Source organism: Pantherophis guttatus, chromosome 1, assembly GCF_059756535.1.
Source record: "Pantherophis guttatus breed Tessera chromosome 1, ASM5975653v1, whole genome shotgun sequence".
NCBI classification, from domain to species: domain Eukaryota; kingdom Metazoa; phylum Chordata; class Lepidosauria; order Squamata; family Colubridae; genus Pantherophis; species Pantherophis guttatus.
Window position 1 is genome coordinate 95,734,725 of NC_142063.1, and position 15,519 is coordinate 95,750,243.

Sequence of the window (15,519 nt, forward strand, 5' to 3'; positions counted from 1 at the left end):
GTTTATTTACCACAAAACATTCAGTGATCCAATCTGCTGTACTTAACTAACTTTGGCTATTATGGGTAAAACTGTAATGGAACAACATAAAAAAATAACTTCATTACCATCTCTCTCTGTCTCTCTCTGTCTCTGTCTGTCTGTCTGTCTCTCCCTCCCTCCCTTCACATATGCATACATATATGTTCATGCTCTAGCATTCAACCCAATCTCTTATAGTACTTTATATTTTTACATATATGGTATTTATATATTATAGCTTTGATTTAATATTGTAGAAATTATAATATTTTCCTTAAATATAATTTGATTAGCTCCTCCTTCTACATAGGTAAATCTTACAGACATTTGGCATAAAACCTGGAAGACTTTTCCTCTGAAATAAGACATGCGCAATGATCTGTATCTTCAGCAGAGATCCTTGAATCTAACTGTTTTGGGGAAAACCTTTTTTTTAGACAGATGTCTCTTATATATTGTTATACCATGGAATAATCTATATTTGGTTTCCTCAAACATTGAAAAAATATTAAAATTACCTTGCCTTCCTACAAGTAATTACTAGAGAATTACTTATCAAAAGTAATTATGCTTTTCAGGCATCCTCAAAATGCATCAGTCTTATAATACTGCAGTATTTATATTTATTTAATTTAATCAGACAAATTTTATTTATTTATTTATAAATTTTATTGGATGCCCATTTTACCATAGGGTAACTCTGGGCAGCTTACAGATACATCTAAGTTAAAACATAAAAAAAAAAAAACAATTAAAACCAAAGACATAAGGAGGGGAGCAGGAGCAGAGTGGGGGAAGGTGGGATCTGTTATTAATCAACCACCTCCATTGCGCTGTTCCCCCACTGGGGCCCTAAGCCAAGTGGCAAAGCCACATCTCTAGGCCGTTATGAAAAGATAGGAGAGTTGGGGCCAACCTCACATGGGGGGGGCAACATGTTCAGAAAAGGCCTTCTTCCTGAACCCCACCATCCTGTATAAGCGGGCTGATGGGACCTGCACCATGCCTCCTCTACCGGCATGAGTGGTACGGGCCAATCCCAGTGGGCTGAAACAATCCCTCAAGTAACCTGGACCCATGCCATGAAGGGTTTTAAAAGTGATCACCAACACCTTGAATTGCATATGGAAGCAGACTGGTAGCCAATGCAACTCGAGGTGTTACAGGGGTCATTCTTGGTGGGCCCAAAACTACCCATGCTGCTGCATTCTGCATCAGCTGTAGCTCAAATGGTGCTCAATCATCTTGAATAATTAGTATTTGTAATAATCTTTCCACAAGAACCAATGTTAATGAATTACTTCATCAAATCTCTAGATTTAAAATTATTTGCAGTAGATGTGTTCTCTCATTTTACAGAAGAGAACCCTAGTAATCTAGCCATTTGGTGCCGATCAGTGATGGGTTTCACTTACTTTTGATACCAGTTTGCTCGCTCGAGTGCTTGCTTCACTCACGCACGCGCCACTTCTGCGCATGCACAGAAGCTTATGCGCAGAGCATATTTGATGACGTCCAGGCGGATGGGCGGAGTGTCTCGCCGCTGCTGCTACCGGTTCACCCAACCCGGGGCAAACAGGTGGTGCCGATGTGTTCAAAAGCTGTAGAGCTGTATTTACATGATTGCCAATAACTAGTTCAGATCTAATTACTTCAAAACCACAATCTTCTCCATCTAGTCATTGGGTTCTATATACAGAGTTCATGTTTCAATTTAAAGCAAAGCAGATTCTCAGTTTTGACTGTGTCAACTGTAACTTTAAATTTTATGTGGTGGTTCATATTGAACTGGCCATTGTTCTTGATATTATTTTTGCTCATAGCATAATATGATTTTTAGTTATCTAAGGCAAAATATTTAATCATTCATAATTTACTAATGATATACTGGGAAATTATAACTTCCTTGGCCTTTTTAAGATCTTTTATTTATTTGTACTTTTATCATTTTATTTTTTCTATTTGTTTTATATTTATATTTTTATATACCTTGTATAAAAATGACTTCCTGGGACTAGTTCCTGCGGTTACCTTGCAAAGATTTTTGGAAGTGGTTTGCCATTAACACCTAGGGCTGAGGGAGAGAGTGACCAGCTCAAGGTCACTCAGATGGTTTCGTGCCTAAGATGGAACTAGAATATAGCTGTCTTCTGGTTACTAGCTAGCACCTTAATTACTACACTAAATTCACATTCTTAAAATCCGTTAACCATTTTCAATTCTAAATTTCAACTTTGGAAAATCATATCTTTTCCTTTCTAGAAAATGTTACGTAGTTGTTAAAGAGATTATGTAATAATCAGCAACAAATATCAGGAATTGTTCATTAAATGAATCTACTTTATTTAACTTTTCTTGCTGATTCAGCCAATTGGTATTCAGGCTTTAGTAATATTGTGGGGTTTTGTCCTTTTAACGGACATTTTTAAAATTTTGTACCTTCAAGGAACCTCAGAAAGAGTTTTGTCTGGTAGTGGTGAAGTTGATTTCGAAGCAACCTTAAGAAAATGGAACCACATGCACACGCCCCAAATAGAATATAAATCAGAGGTTGGTTTGCTTATTCTTTCTTCTAATTATGCACTTCATTTGTAGCTTTTTTCTGTGAAAGTTAATCCACACTCAAATGCTTTTTACATAGATACCTCAAGGGGACTTGGCCCCACCTATATTGCTTCCTGCACCACAAAAAATACTGGAAATAAGGTAAGAATTAACTTTTTTCCTTAGTTCATTGACGTAGCTGAAAGTATCCTATTTCTACTACACAATTTATTTTTCACAGTTAATTTTAGGCTACTTATATATGTTTGGATGGGTAAATAGCCTGAGATAGAGTTAAACTAAGTAAAAGATTGCCCTTTACATTCTATTTAAATTAAATTCAAATTCAAATAACACCATCTTGTTATAATCAACAGGGGAAGCTCTCCAGTTCCCTCTAAGAAACTATCTTTGACAAATGGGGAAACCCTGGAATTTCAAAACAGGTAAGAAAATACCTGTGAATATTTTTTAAAGAAATTATCAGAGTCATTTTTACAGATACCATTTGTTGTTTGCTCCCACAACAGACAATCTTTGAGTTAGAAGAACTTGTCCTTAGGAGTTTGCTGTCCAGTTTATCTAAATGAAGTTTTCTATCAGTATATCCATTCATGCATACACATCATGTTGTTACCTTTCAAAGTAGATTATATTATGAAAAGTACATAAAAAAGTGTAATATTAATGAAAGAAATTAAAATATGTGGTAAGAAAAAAAAAGGAAACGAATCTTAAGTTGGTCTAGTTTAAGCACCACTTCCAAATTCTCTTTTTGAGGATATTATTGAATCCATCAACCAAAGCTTTTATGTCTTCCCCTTCCTCTCAGCCTATTCACTCATTCTTTATATAGTTATTTGTTTTCTTTATATGATCTATAAAGTGCAATTCGCTCTTCCTCCTTTGCCTCCCACATAGTCTAATAATAATTCAGTTATGTTCACATTCTGTTTTGTTTTCCTTTGATATACAAATCAGTCAACCTGAAGACTGTGTGTTCTGGTATTTGAATGGCAAGGAAAAGATTCTTGTATTCTCAATATATCTGTCAAAAACCAGTACACTTCTGTCTTACATATACAATGTATATCACAAATTATATCCATATTAACATTCTGCAAGCCTCTTATTGTATTTAAAAATCCTAATTTGCTCTAGCCTACTTGCATGTACATGGATACACCTTGTCTTAACAGCTACTGGTAAGAGTTTTACTGGTGGCATTTATTATTCAAACTTAAAGATTGCAGGTTATGCAGGAGGGTTTTGTAAATGTCAAATAATTGTTGCCATCATCAATGTGATTTGGTATGTGTATGGTTTCATTAATTATTGTCATTGTATTTTGAAGGATATCTCAGAAAAAAATTTCAAGCAGTCTAGAAGACTTGCAAAGTGAATCTCTGGAAAAGGTTAGCTCCAATATTTCAGTGTTTGCCTAGTATGCATTGGAAGTATATAAAGCTGGATATAAAGCTCAATCCACAGAAGTTTCATGTAGCAGAACAATTCTAATTCCACTGTTGCCTTGACTTTGAGATCAAAAGAAACTGCTCTGTACTGCCAAATACATCAATATCTGCTAAATCACCCACATCAGGAAGAAGCTATCTATATTTGGTAAATTCTGAACAACATATGCAATATAAATCCAAATCTAAAATAATTTGATTGCACTTAACTAACAAACTATACTCATTTATTCAGGTGATATATCAATTTAATAGGCTAATCTGTGGGTTTTCCATTGTATCCCTTCAGTATAATTTGTGGTGTTATGCATAGCAAATGAAAAACTAACTTTCCCAATTACATATAATTCTAAGGTTTATTTTCTCCTTGTTTTGCACTTTTATTTTGTTCTTGTGTAGTGTATAATTTGGATGTGCATATAAGTAATTGATTTTTAGTAAGACCTTGAGATTGATATAATGCTGATATGAGTATGTTGATACTACGTGCAATTGGCAGATAGATCCTAGGCAGAAGCTGATAATAGCTGACTGTGGCCAAAAACGTGAAAGGAAGACCTCATACCCTAAGCCAGAAATGGCAGATTTGTTAATGCTTATCGGGAATATTAAAGATTCTGTTCCATTTGCAGCATCCATTACCATATATTGGAGCCCTGGGATTACATACTTGTGAGAATTTGTTTTATAAAACTGTTGGTCATCCATAAATGCATTTTTCCTGCAGTGCATATTTTTCTCTGAAGTTGCACATTTGGATATGTGCATACTTGTCATGCCAACAGTTCTTGAACTGCCAACTGTCTTATCTACATAATCCTTTGTGCACATAAAGAGCCCTCCAAGCAAATCAGGGGTTAGACAAGCCTCTCCTACTTGCAGCTGAATTTGCTATAAACAGATTGTGCTATTCCTATTTTTAGTATAATAAAATGATGGAGCAGATGATTTGCATCACTTTCATGCATTTGACTATGCATTATCTCAGGGGTGGGTTCTACGTACCTTTACTACCAGTTCGCAACGGGGCCACGCACGCAGAAGCGCTCTGATGACATCGGGCTTGGTGGGCAGGGCCTCCCTCCGGTTTTACTACCGGTTCTATAGAACCAGCCCGAACCGGGGGCAACCCACCACTGCATTATCTATGCTACTTATATTGCTAAATCCAATATGCATAACCTCAATGCAGTAATGTGTTGCCACTCACTTCCAGAGGGAAATCAGCAGGTCTTTCAGTCCATATACAGATACATGATAAGCACTGATTAGTACAGTTAGTATATCTTGCATTGTGTTCATGGAGGAATTGTGAGATTGGAGTGACTGTAATTTTTACTATTTTTCCAACATGTGCTATCTATAAGGATTTCTGCAGTAGCCAACTTTTGAAATTTGTTCTCTCTGAGGCAATAATCAGAATGAATGGACAGTGACTGGGTTCAGCGTAGTGTCTGTAGCAACCCCTGTAACAGATTCCATTGACTTAATAGAAGCTAGACTTAGAAGATAAAATAAAAGGGTTGGAAGGGACATTAAGGTCTTCTAGTCCAACTCCCTGCTCAAGCATAAGATCTTATACCAAATGATTGTCCAATCTTTTCTTGAAATTTCAAATGTAGAAGCGCTCACAGTTTCTGAAGGCAAGCCATTCCATGATTAATTGTCTACATTATCAGGAAATTTATCCTTAGTTTTAAATTGGGTCTCTGTTTAATGATCTTCCACCCATTACTTCTTGACCTGCTCTCTGGTGCTTTGGAGAATAGGTTGACGCCCTCTTCTCTATGATAATCCTTCAAGTATTGGAAGACAGCTTATGTGTCACCTCTGGTCCTTCTCTTTGTTAGAGTAGACATACCTAGTTCCTTCAACTGTTCATTGTACAGTTTAGCCTCCAGGCCCCTTATCATTTTTGTTTGCTCTTCTCTGTATTCTTATGAAAAATGACATGCACATTAATATCCGTATAGCAGGACACTGCATATTGAGGAGAAAATAAACCTATTATTGTTATCCAATAGACTGGACTAAAAATATCACATCATTTATGTCTACACTAACATTTTGTTTGTTACTTTCTTTCCCTCATATTTTGAAATTGCCCTTCCTGCAACTTCATAGCATGTTGATGGGAAACCAGTAGAACATGATCTAGAAGAAGAGGTATATTAACTCCATTTTAACATTTACACTCTGAAAACAGTTTCTTTATTTTGTGCGTAATTTTCTTATCTATGTTACCACGGAATGTGTGCTTGAGAATTTTTGTATGTGGGCGGTCTGTGCAAATTAGCCAAGCTTGTATTGTTAATTTTTGTATAATAAATATTGCAAATTAAGGCTTAAAATTAACATTTTCTAAGGCTGATGAGTGAGTATAATAGGATGAAGTCATGTCAAAATGCTTGTGTAACTAAATACTAACACCTTACTCCTTGTTTCCTAATCTATACATGATAAAAATTAAGTGTTTGTAACAAATGGACTGTATAGGCTACTCAACAGTGAGAATAGTTAAATGGGCCATAAAAGCTGTCCATGACTATTCAGCATAGAATGCAGTTAGTCAGGTATATTGGAGGAGATATCAAGTAGGAAGAGATATCAATTAAGATCATCCATGGTACATCTGTTCCAAATGTCACATGGATGGTGGCATTTATTTCCTTAAATAATGTAACTTATTATTTATATTATTTAAAAATAAAATAATATAAATAGTGATTCAACAAGTAGCACACAAGGATAAACTAAGATAAAATAATTACCATGGATATTAATATGTGGTATGTAAACATATATATATATGTGACAAAGTTCTCTACCACTGTCTTCATTATTCTGTTTTTAGCTGTCAGATCCTGCTGTCTCATACATTCTTTAATCCAGAAAGTTACATCTCTCCACAATAGTAGAGAACATTTGACCACAGTGAGAATTTTTGTATTGGCCAAATATTTTTACTTCTCAGAAGACAAATGCTGATAGCTTCTGACTAAAAACGAATGTAGCATATTTTAGAAACAATGTTGACTTAATTATTTTTCTCTTTTTGTTAAAAAAAAAATGGAAACCTACATAGAATAAATCTCATGTGAAAAGCAGCAAGTACCAAACCTTGCCAGGAAAACTTCCTCGAGTAGCACACAACGGAGATAACCACCTGTACAATACACCTGCTACTCCATGTTGTATAAATGGCAGTGACGACAACGGCATACAGAGCCTGAGTACGTACTATGGAAACAACAACCAACTTGCTGCCTATGTGCATTTGTGTGTGGTTTAAAAATATTTTAAAAATGCCACGGAGTAAAATTTGGACTTGTGAGAATAATACCATGTTATTAAGGGTAATGAATCTTAATTTCCATCAATATGGCTCCTACACTGTAGAAAGTTGGATTTCCTAATTCTCTGAATTCAGACTGTTAGCAGCATACTTAGTTGATGATGGCTCTAAAATATAATTAGTCTGAGAGTTTGGAGTGTCTATTGATCTGGGAATAATTTTATGGACACTGAATTGTTACATCCACTGCAAAGGCAGGAAATGAACAACTGCAGGGATGTGTGGAGAAAAGTCACAATGGCAGCCAAAACAATATGATATGTGACACACATTAAAAACCTTGTGGTCACCTCTGTATCATGACCTCTGTTCATGATTATAATAAATCACTGTCAGACCAGGCCAGTGTAGGCCCAGGAAAGGTAACTTCCATTATTTATTTGTATTACTTTAGTTCCACCAGTCTTTATTTATCATTATTTAATACACTGCCCACATGTTGTTGTAAAGCTAGTGTACCTTTTTGAATTGCTAATTAGAAATGGGAGGGGTCGTGTGCGCATGCGCGGGGGCGGGGTGCATAAAATTATGGGTGGGGGCACGCGCGCACGACCCCTGCACTCTCCCTGCTTTTGGCACGTGATGGCAAAAAGGTTAGCCATCACTGTTATAGGTCGTCTAGTCCAACCCCCACCCCCACCCCACCCCGCTCAAGCAGGAGATCCTACACCTTAATGGAATTAATGGTTGAATTCCTAAGAAGTAGGCCACAGGGCTCTGACTCTGCTTTTCATTTACACTACAGTATGGAGACCCTCAAAAACCCAGGCCTCGAAAAGTTTCTCGGGCTATCCAAGGGACTTGCCTGTCCCTCTTTAGACACCGAGCTGCCTCTCCTTCTTCACTGTCCCTACAGGACAGTTTTGGTCCGAAAACCCCCCAGTGACGATTCGTCTGGCTGGATTTCGCCAAGCTCGTCAGAGCTCGGCATTTTCCCAGCCAGTCATGCCGCGCCGCTTCCGGATTCTTCCCTGGAAAAGATAAAAATAAAGAATTAAATTAAAAAGATATTTGACCTCTCTCTATAAATAAAACTGATAGCTGAGCGTAGAAGATCAGCATGATTTGTTTCTAAGGGGGAAAACTCACACATTTTACTATGAATTGTTTGCATTTTAAGTTAGAAAAAGAACATGTATTGATTTATTCATTGTACTGGCTTAGTACTCGGTATGAGGATTTTTTTCTTTAATTGTGTATTTCTCACAGTAAAAGATTTTCATCTGTACGTAGCGCACACTGCTCCTGAGCATTCAAGCTCATCTGCTTTGCTATTTTGCCTCCTGTCCGTGTTTTTTTTATTTTCCTTCTTTCGTCTGTTTGCTTTCTCTGCTTTTCTTTAACTTTGTTTTGCTTCGATTTTACATCATCTTTGCTTCTTCATATGGCTTTCTGCTTCTTGGAATGAGTGAAGATCGCCTCAGGAGTGTCAGTGCACCAATATTAGGTATTGTATACCTAACCAACATGCCACCTTTATGCAAGAAATAAATAACTTTATTGAAAATACTAATTGCAGGGAGTTGCATTTTTTTTAATCGTGATTTCTGATCCAGCAAGTGAAAGCCACATATAGTCCTAATAGTACAAGACTGCATTTAGAGAGCAACACGAGGGATTCTGTGGTTTTTAATGGACGCTGGACATGCTTGAAATCTGCATTTAGTACTTCAAAAGAAAACATGTTTGGGAAAAATATTTAAAATGCATCTTATTTTTGCCATTAAGCCATGTAAAACATAGCTTATGGGAAAACATTTTGACTATTCCATGCCATAGAGAATTATGTTCATTTGAAAAATGTATTTTGCATCCATGTTACATATCAGGCTATAATTACCAATATCTATCATGGGACACCATGTTCAATTTATAATACGATCAGTGAACCCTTCAGCTTTCCATCCGGTATTATAAATTATGTAAAGGTAAAGTTATAGGTTTTCCCTATCCAGTTGTGTTGGACTCTAGCGGGCGGTGCACATCTCCATTTCTTAGCTGAGGGAGACAGCATTGTGAGAAGATATTTTCATGGTCAACGTTACTATACACCAAATAAATTACGTACAATTATTTTTTTTCTACCCATAGAACACCAGTTTATACATTTGAGAGGACACAGGCTTTAATTTTTGCAATCCAATATATCCAACATATGCAACCCAATATATATGAGCAGCTTTGAGTGATTTATCTCTGGACATCTGGACGTTCATAGATATCCTTTATATTCCACAGGAGCTCCTGACCACATGGACAGCACAACTTCAGAGGAACTTTCACCCTTGTCATCTGGAACAGATTCAGGTGCACAGTCTCCATTATCTCCAGACAACAAAAGAAGTCCAAAAGGAATTAAAAAAATATGGGGAAAGTAAGTGTGCTTTTTTCCCCCCTCTATCTTGATTATTTATTTTTTTACATTGATTTATACAGCTGCCCTACTCAGCACACGTCAGTAATAATTGATAAAAATCACATAATAAAACAAAATGTAAAAGGAAAATCCAGGAAACATAAGCAATGTAATAGATTAATGCATCCACCTGAAGAAACATTAGAAACTACTGGATACCTGATATTAAAAATTCAGGTATTGGTATGTAAAATTTGCTGCCTGTGTTTGAATTTCTGATGACTTACCATTTTTAACATCTCCATAAAAGGATACGTCGAACTCAATCTGGAAATTTCCCTGGAGATGATCTAGGTTTGGCTGAATTTCGAAGAGGTGGTCTCCGTGCAACAGCTGGACCTCGATTATCTCGGTCAAAGGACACCAAGGGTCCAAAGAGGTAGAAGATGGCTATTTATTTTTTGTGTGGCTAACTATTTGCTTAAGTGTTTAAATTCACTCTGAATTTCATTTAACTTTAATTCACTCTAAATTTCATTTAACAGAGTTAAATTCGCTCTGTAGTGAAAAGCATTGTTTTACCATTATGTAGAGATTTTCAAACCAAGATTTCTCCTCCAGAGGACCTAATTGGCAAATGTGTGTTTGCGATTGTACAGGATACGTTCAATTGTTTAGCAACCTCCATCACTAATAATTCTTATTTACAAAGCTTCACTGTTCTATTTGACTGCAGTTTCTGAAACAAGAATAAAGTTTGCTTCTTTGCTTAGTCTACTTCCCATTAACTCTATCAAAATGGACTTTGGTTGTTTGCAACCGAGTCACAGCAAATGACCAAAGAGCAAATTGATTTGCAATGGGATTAGCATGAAATGCTATAGCTCCTAAGCCTACCCAGCCTAAATGTCATATTGAAGCTACTGGGCTTCTATTTTTGTCATGTTATGTGGTTAGCTCATCTGTATGTTTCTGAGAAATATTATATTATCCAATTTTATTAATACTCAAATATTATATTATCCAATTTTATTAATACTCAAAAGCAAGTGACGCATGGCAAATTTCCCTATTCTTGAAAATAAAAACTAATGGCAAGGAAGAAAAGATATACTGGAAATTCTTTGATAGTATGAACTGGGATATCTCTGTGCTCAGATTTTTTTCTGAATATAATCTCCCCACATTATTATGATAATAATCCTGGGATTAAGTGATTCTGACTTTAATCTGTAGTGACTAATAGTTGGCAAACTTTTATATATATATTTATTCAATTGATCTTATATCTCAGTGCCAGTTATGGATTGCAGGTTGTCAATAATGATATGCTAATGCAAATCTCTTTTCCTTAATTGTGGTTCTTAGTGATCATAATGCTCCATTTGCCCAATGGGGCACTGAACGTGTTTGCAACTGGCTTGAGGACTTTGGCCTTAGTCAGTATGTCATTTTTGCAAGACAGTGGATAACATCTGGCCATACACTTCTAACAGCAACACCTCAGGATATGGAAAAGGTAAACATTCTAGATTGCTAAAAATTCCATTAAGAGTTCATTCTGGGGTTTTTTCTGATTGCTGGTACATTCCAGTGATACTGTATATTAACCTGTGAAATGTTAGAGTCACTTTATAATGCCTTGGTAAGACCACACTTGAATGTTGCATTCAGTTTTGGTCACCATGATATAAAAAGATGTTAAGACTCTAGAAAGAGTGCAAAGAAGAGCAACAAAGATGATTAGGGGACTGGAGGCTAAAACATATGAAGAATGGTTGCAGGAATTGGGTGTGTCTAGTTTAATTAAACGAAGGAGTAGGAGCAACATGATAGCAGTGTTCCAATATCTAAGAGGCTGTCACAACGAAGGGATCAATTTATTCTCCAAAGCATCTGAAGGCAGGACAGAAAGTAGTGGATGGAAACTAATCAAGGAGAGAACCAACCTTAAACTAAGGAGAGATTTCCTGCCAGTTAGAACAATCAATCAGTGGAACAACTTCCTCCAGAAGTTGTGAGTGCTCCAATACTGGAAGTTTTTAAGAAGAGATTGGATAATTACTTGTCTGAAATAGTATAGGGTTTCCTGCTTGAGCAGGAGGTTGGATTAGAAGACTCCAAGGTACTTTCCAACTCTGTTACTCTGTTATATGTAATTTTATAAATTGAAAATATAAAACAAATCATTAACCCCCAATGATATTTGATTTGGCTGCAGCAAATCAAATCCCCCACAGTGTACATCAAAGGTTAGATTATCTATAAAACAGAGGTCTAAGCTGGAAAAGTGAGTAGCAATTGTCAGATTGCTTTACATAAGACCCTTGTGCTTTGGAGAAAGGGAAACTGTCTTTAAACATAGTCAGTTATAGATGTTATGCTAGAAGTTTAATGGAGGGACAGAATAAGTCATGTTTAAATGGTGTGTATCTGATTCAAGGGAGTGTTTTATATTATTTGGACTGCTTTTATTTAATTTTAATTTATAGATCCACTCTACATTTAATAAAAGATTTTCAAAGGCCCTTTATAGCAACCTTCCTAATGGCACGACCCTTTAATACAGTTCCTCATGTTGTGGTGACCCCAACCATAAAATTATTCCTAAGACCATTGAAAATATGTGTTTTCCGATGGTTTTAGGTGACCCCTGTGAAAGGGTCATTCAACCCCCAAAGGGGTCGCGACCCACAGGTTGAGACCCACTGCTTTATAGCAATGATTCATGAACATTCCTAAAACAGCTACTAATATAAATCAAATAACAGGACTTGTAAATCCAATAGCAGGCATTGTTAATTCAACTCTAATTAATAATTAGGTTTAATTATGTAATGCACATATAAACATATCTTTGTAGGCAGAGTATATAAACTTGGTTGCCATTGTAAAGAAATGGAGGAATTAAAACGATTGTTCAGGGTTGATTTGCCAGAATTTTCATAGAACAAAACAGAAAACAAAGTAGAAGGCAGTACAAATTAGAAAGAATGTTTGCATATTCTTGTATGTGCTTTTCCTAGTGTGTTCATTTTTATAAGGATTTTCAAAGATTAAAATCAGTTTCTCTTTTTTCACTTTTGTCTACAGTTACACACACAGAGATACATACACTTTGCATAACCCCTTTTCGCATATAATTTTTTTCTGCATATTTTAATCTTAAAGGTGAAGTACATCAGTATTTATGATCCATAGGTCCAAATAAAATCAGCCTTGCATATATTGAATTCAAAGATTGCTTTTTTAGCAACCCTATGTACTCGCAGACAACAAATTGGATATCATGAGGTTTAAACATTAAAACAGTAATATTACTTTGGAAATTTCCAATTCAGCATAATATCTTTTATTCAAGAACTTCAATGCATTTGTGATCTGTTTGAAGATGTGTCAAGTTGACAGGTACTGTTTTAATTATCATCATTGCTTCCCCTTGCAGGAGTTAGGAATTAAGCATCCTTTACACAGGAAGAAATTGGTTTTGGCAGTTAAAGCTATAAATACAAAACAAGATGAAAAGTCTGCACAGTTAGATCATATCTGGGTTACACGTGAGTATTTGAAATGGCAAAAAGAAATGAAAAAAAGATTGATTATGTTTCTAGCCTACTTTACAATTTAAAATTTTGTATGCTTTTTTTTTAAAAAAAAACCCTATTCAACTTCAATTTCATCTCTAGAAACCTTACAGAGGTACATGGCTTTATTTTCATTTTCTTCAGTTTTATTTCTTTTTTGAGCATCATATTGCTTCGTATAAACTATGAAATTAGATAGGAGATTTCTTAAAAAGCTGTTTTGACGGGAAAAATATTAAACATGTAGAATGGACACAAACAATAGGGATGGAAATCATATTATTCTCCAGAGAATATAAGAAGCTAGAAACATTATACTGCAAAAACAAATTTTAATCTTGTGAACAAGTGAATTGGTTTTGTTTTTTTTAATTAAGCAGTAAAGTATATTCATGTATATTCCACAGGATGGCTTGATGATATTGGTTTACCTCAGTACAAAGATCAGTTTCATGAATCACGAGTTGATGGCAGAATGCTGCAATATCTAACTGTGGTAAGGTAGCTAAAATCCTTATTTTAGCCTAAAAGTTTGGGACTAGCGAATATTCCTTTTTTTTTTTCAGTCAGATGGAGCAGAAGAGAATAACTTAATCCCAGCATTCCTTTCTTTCGAAACCATATTTAGAATTTGTATTCTCAAGTATTGTCAATATTTAACTTTCCAGACACTTTGAATGGACAGGAAGCTAACCCAGACCATTTTTGGATATTCGTGGTAAACATGACAATGGAAGAGTCCCTCACACACACACACACACACACACACACACACACACACACACTTTTTTTTTTTAATGACACTAATTGCTGCTCTAGCTTAAAACAAGGGAATGGTTTTTGTTAAAGTCATACTAGCAAAAAAGATAAATCTCATTCTGCAACACATCTCAATCCCAAGAAACATTATTGTTCCTGTATTAAATTGTAGACCAATCTAAACAGCATACTATATACACACTTTTTCTCTTTTCAGTCATGTTCAATTTCAGTTTTCAGAGATTGCCTGGCCAAGTCCCAAGGTTTTTCAGCAGTGGTTTGCCATTGCCTTTTTTCTAGGGCCAAGAGAAAGTGATTGGATCAAGGTCACCTAGATTGCTTTGTGCCTAAGAAGGGATTAAAACTCAGGGTCTCCTGCTCTAGTCTGATGGCTTAATCATTAAACCAAACGGGCTCTCATGTATCCATAATGAGTGTATATATTGTTGTGGCTCCGACCCCTGAGCCCATCTTATCGGAGGAAGAAGGCTCCGAACATGAAGGAGAGGAGCCGGCCAGGCCTCCCTCTCCAGGCCCCTCCTCTCTGGCTATGCCTCAGGTGTCTGCTGAGGGAGAGGAGATTGGCCAGGAGCCAGGTGTCTCCGATGACAGCGATGGTGATACGTCGTTCCTGGATCCACACCAACAAAGGCGAGATAAACATTTGCAGCAGATGAGGAGGCGTGCCAGGGATTAAGCTGAGTCACTGGACCACACCCCACAGGCTATATAAGAGAGTGTGGTGGCCATTTAGACTCTGTGACGGACAAAGCTAACTTCTGGCTAGTCACTTTGTACAACGCCTGAATCTGCTGAAGGTTTCTGTTTGAGCTGGACTGTTTTTGAAAACTGTGTGTATTTGTCAGTGTTTATCTGGTGGAGGGAAACTCCCTCTTCTTGAAGTAAAGCACTTGGCAGACGGTTATCGTATTGCTGCCAAGTTCCTGATAACGAACCTGGTGTGTGCCAAGTAATTCTTTAACCCCCGGCTGGCTGTTTGTGTGTGTGTGTGTGGGGATGGGGACAGAACATATATAGTGCCAGTATCATAATGCAAAGGAGTGAACAGAACAGAACAGAACTGAACAAAACAAGATCCACAAGATTGTTGGATCCAGAATTGAGATGTACAATAGTCAAAAGAAATAGTCAACTTCAGAACTCCAGCCCCTATAAAATGCAGGGGAATCTCCTGTTAATTAGTTGCATAAAACAGCATTTCACCTGCCTTACATTGACTATGTAAGGTTTATAAAATACTGAGTATTTTATAAACCACATATAGGTAGTCCTCAACTTAAAACTATTTATTTAGCAGCCGTTCAAAGTTACATTGTACTGAAGAATGTTCAGAATGTTCATTGAACAATGTTCAATGTTCAGTACAATGTACTGAAGAAAAGGGACTTGCTCTTACAGCCGCTG

General features: G+C 36.3%; 1 protein-coding gene across 39 annotated transcripts in view; it reads left to right on the forward strand.

The window, feature by feature from the left end:
• Window positions 1-15,519, forward strand: part of PPFIBP2 (PPFIB scaffold protein 2) — a 133,830-nt gene that overhangs the window by 107,118 nt on the left and 11,193 nt on the right. For 14 of the 39 annotated variants that reach the window (XM_034417140.3, XM_087878384.1, XM_087878352.1 and 11 more), the window contains 12 exons: window positions 2,468-2,571; window positions 2,663-2,727; window positions 2,943-3,011; window positions 3,920-3,980; window positions 6,165-6,206; window positions 7,126-7,273; window positions 8,810-8,842; window positions 9,634-9,769; window positions 10,062-10,190; window positions 11,120-11,270; window positions 13,197-13,308; window positions 13,743-13,831. In XM_034417140.3, coding sequence (XP_034273031.2) covers window positions 2,468-2,571; window positions 2,663-2,727; window positions 2,943-3,011; window positions 3,920-3,980; window positions 6,165-6,206; window positions 7,126-7,273; window positions 8,810-8,842; window positions 9,634-9,769; window positions 10,062-10,190; window positions 11,120-11,270; window positions 13,197-13,308; window positions 13,743-13,831 — 1,139 coding nt within the window. The remainder of the gene's footprint in view (window positions 1-2,467; window positions 2,572-2,662; window positions 2,728-2,942; window positions 3,012-3,919; window positions 3,981-6,164; window positions 6,207-7,125; window positions 7,274-8,809; window positions 8,843-9,633; window positions 9,770-10,061; window positions 10,191-11,119; window positions 11,271-13,196; window positions 13,309-13,742; window positions 13,832-15,519) is intronic. The other 25 variants (XM_087878444.1, XM_087878411.1, XM_087878440.1 and 22 more) reach the window with 3 other exon arrangements.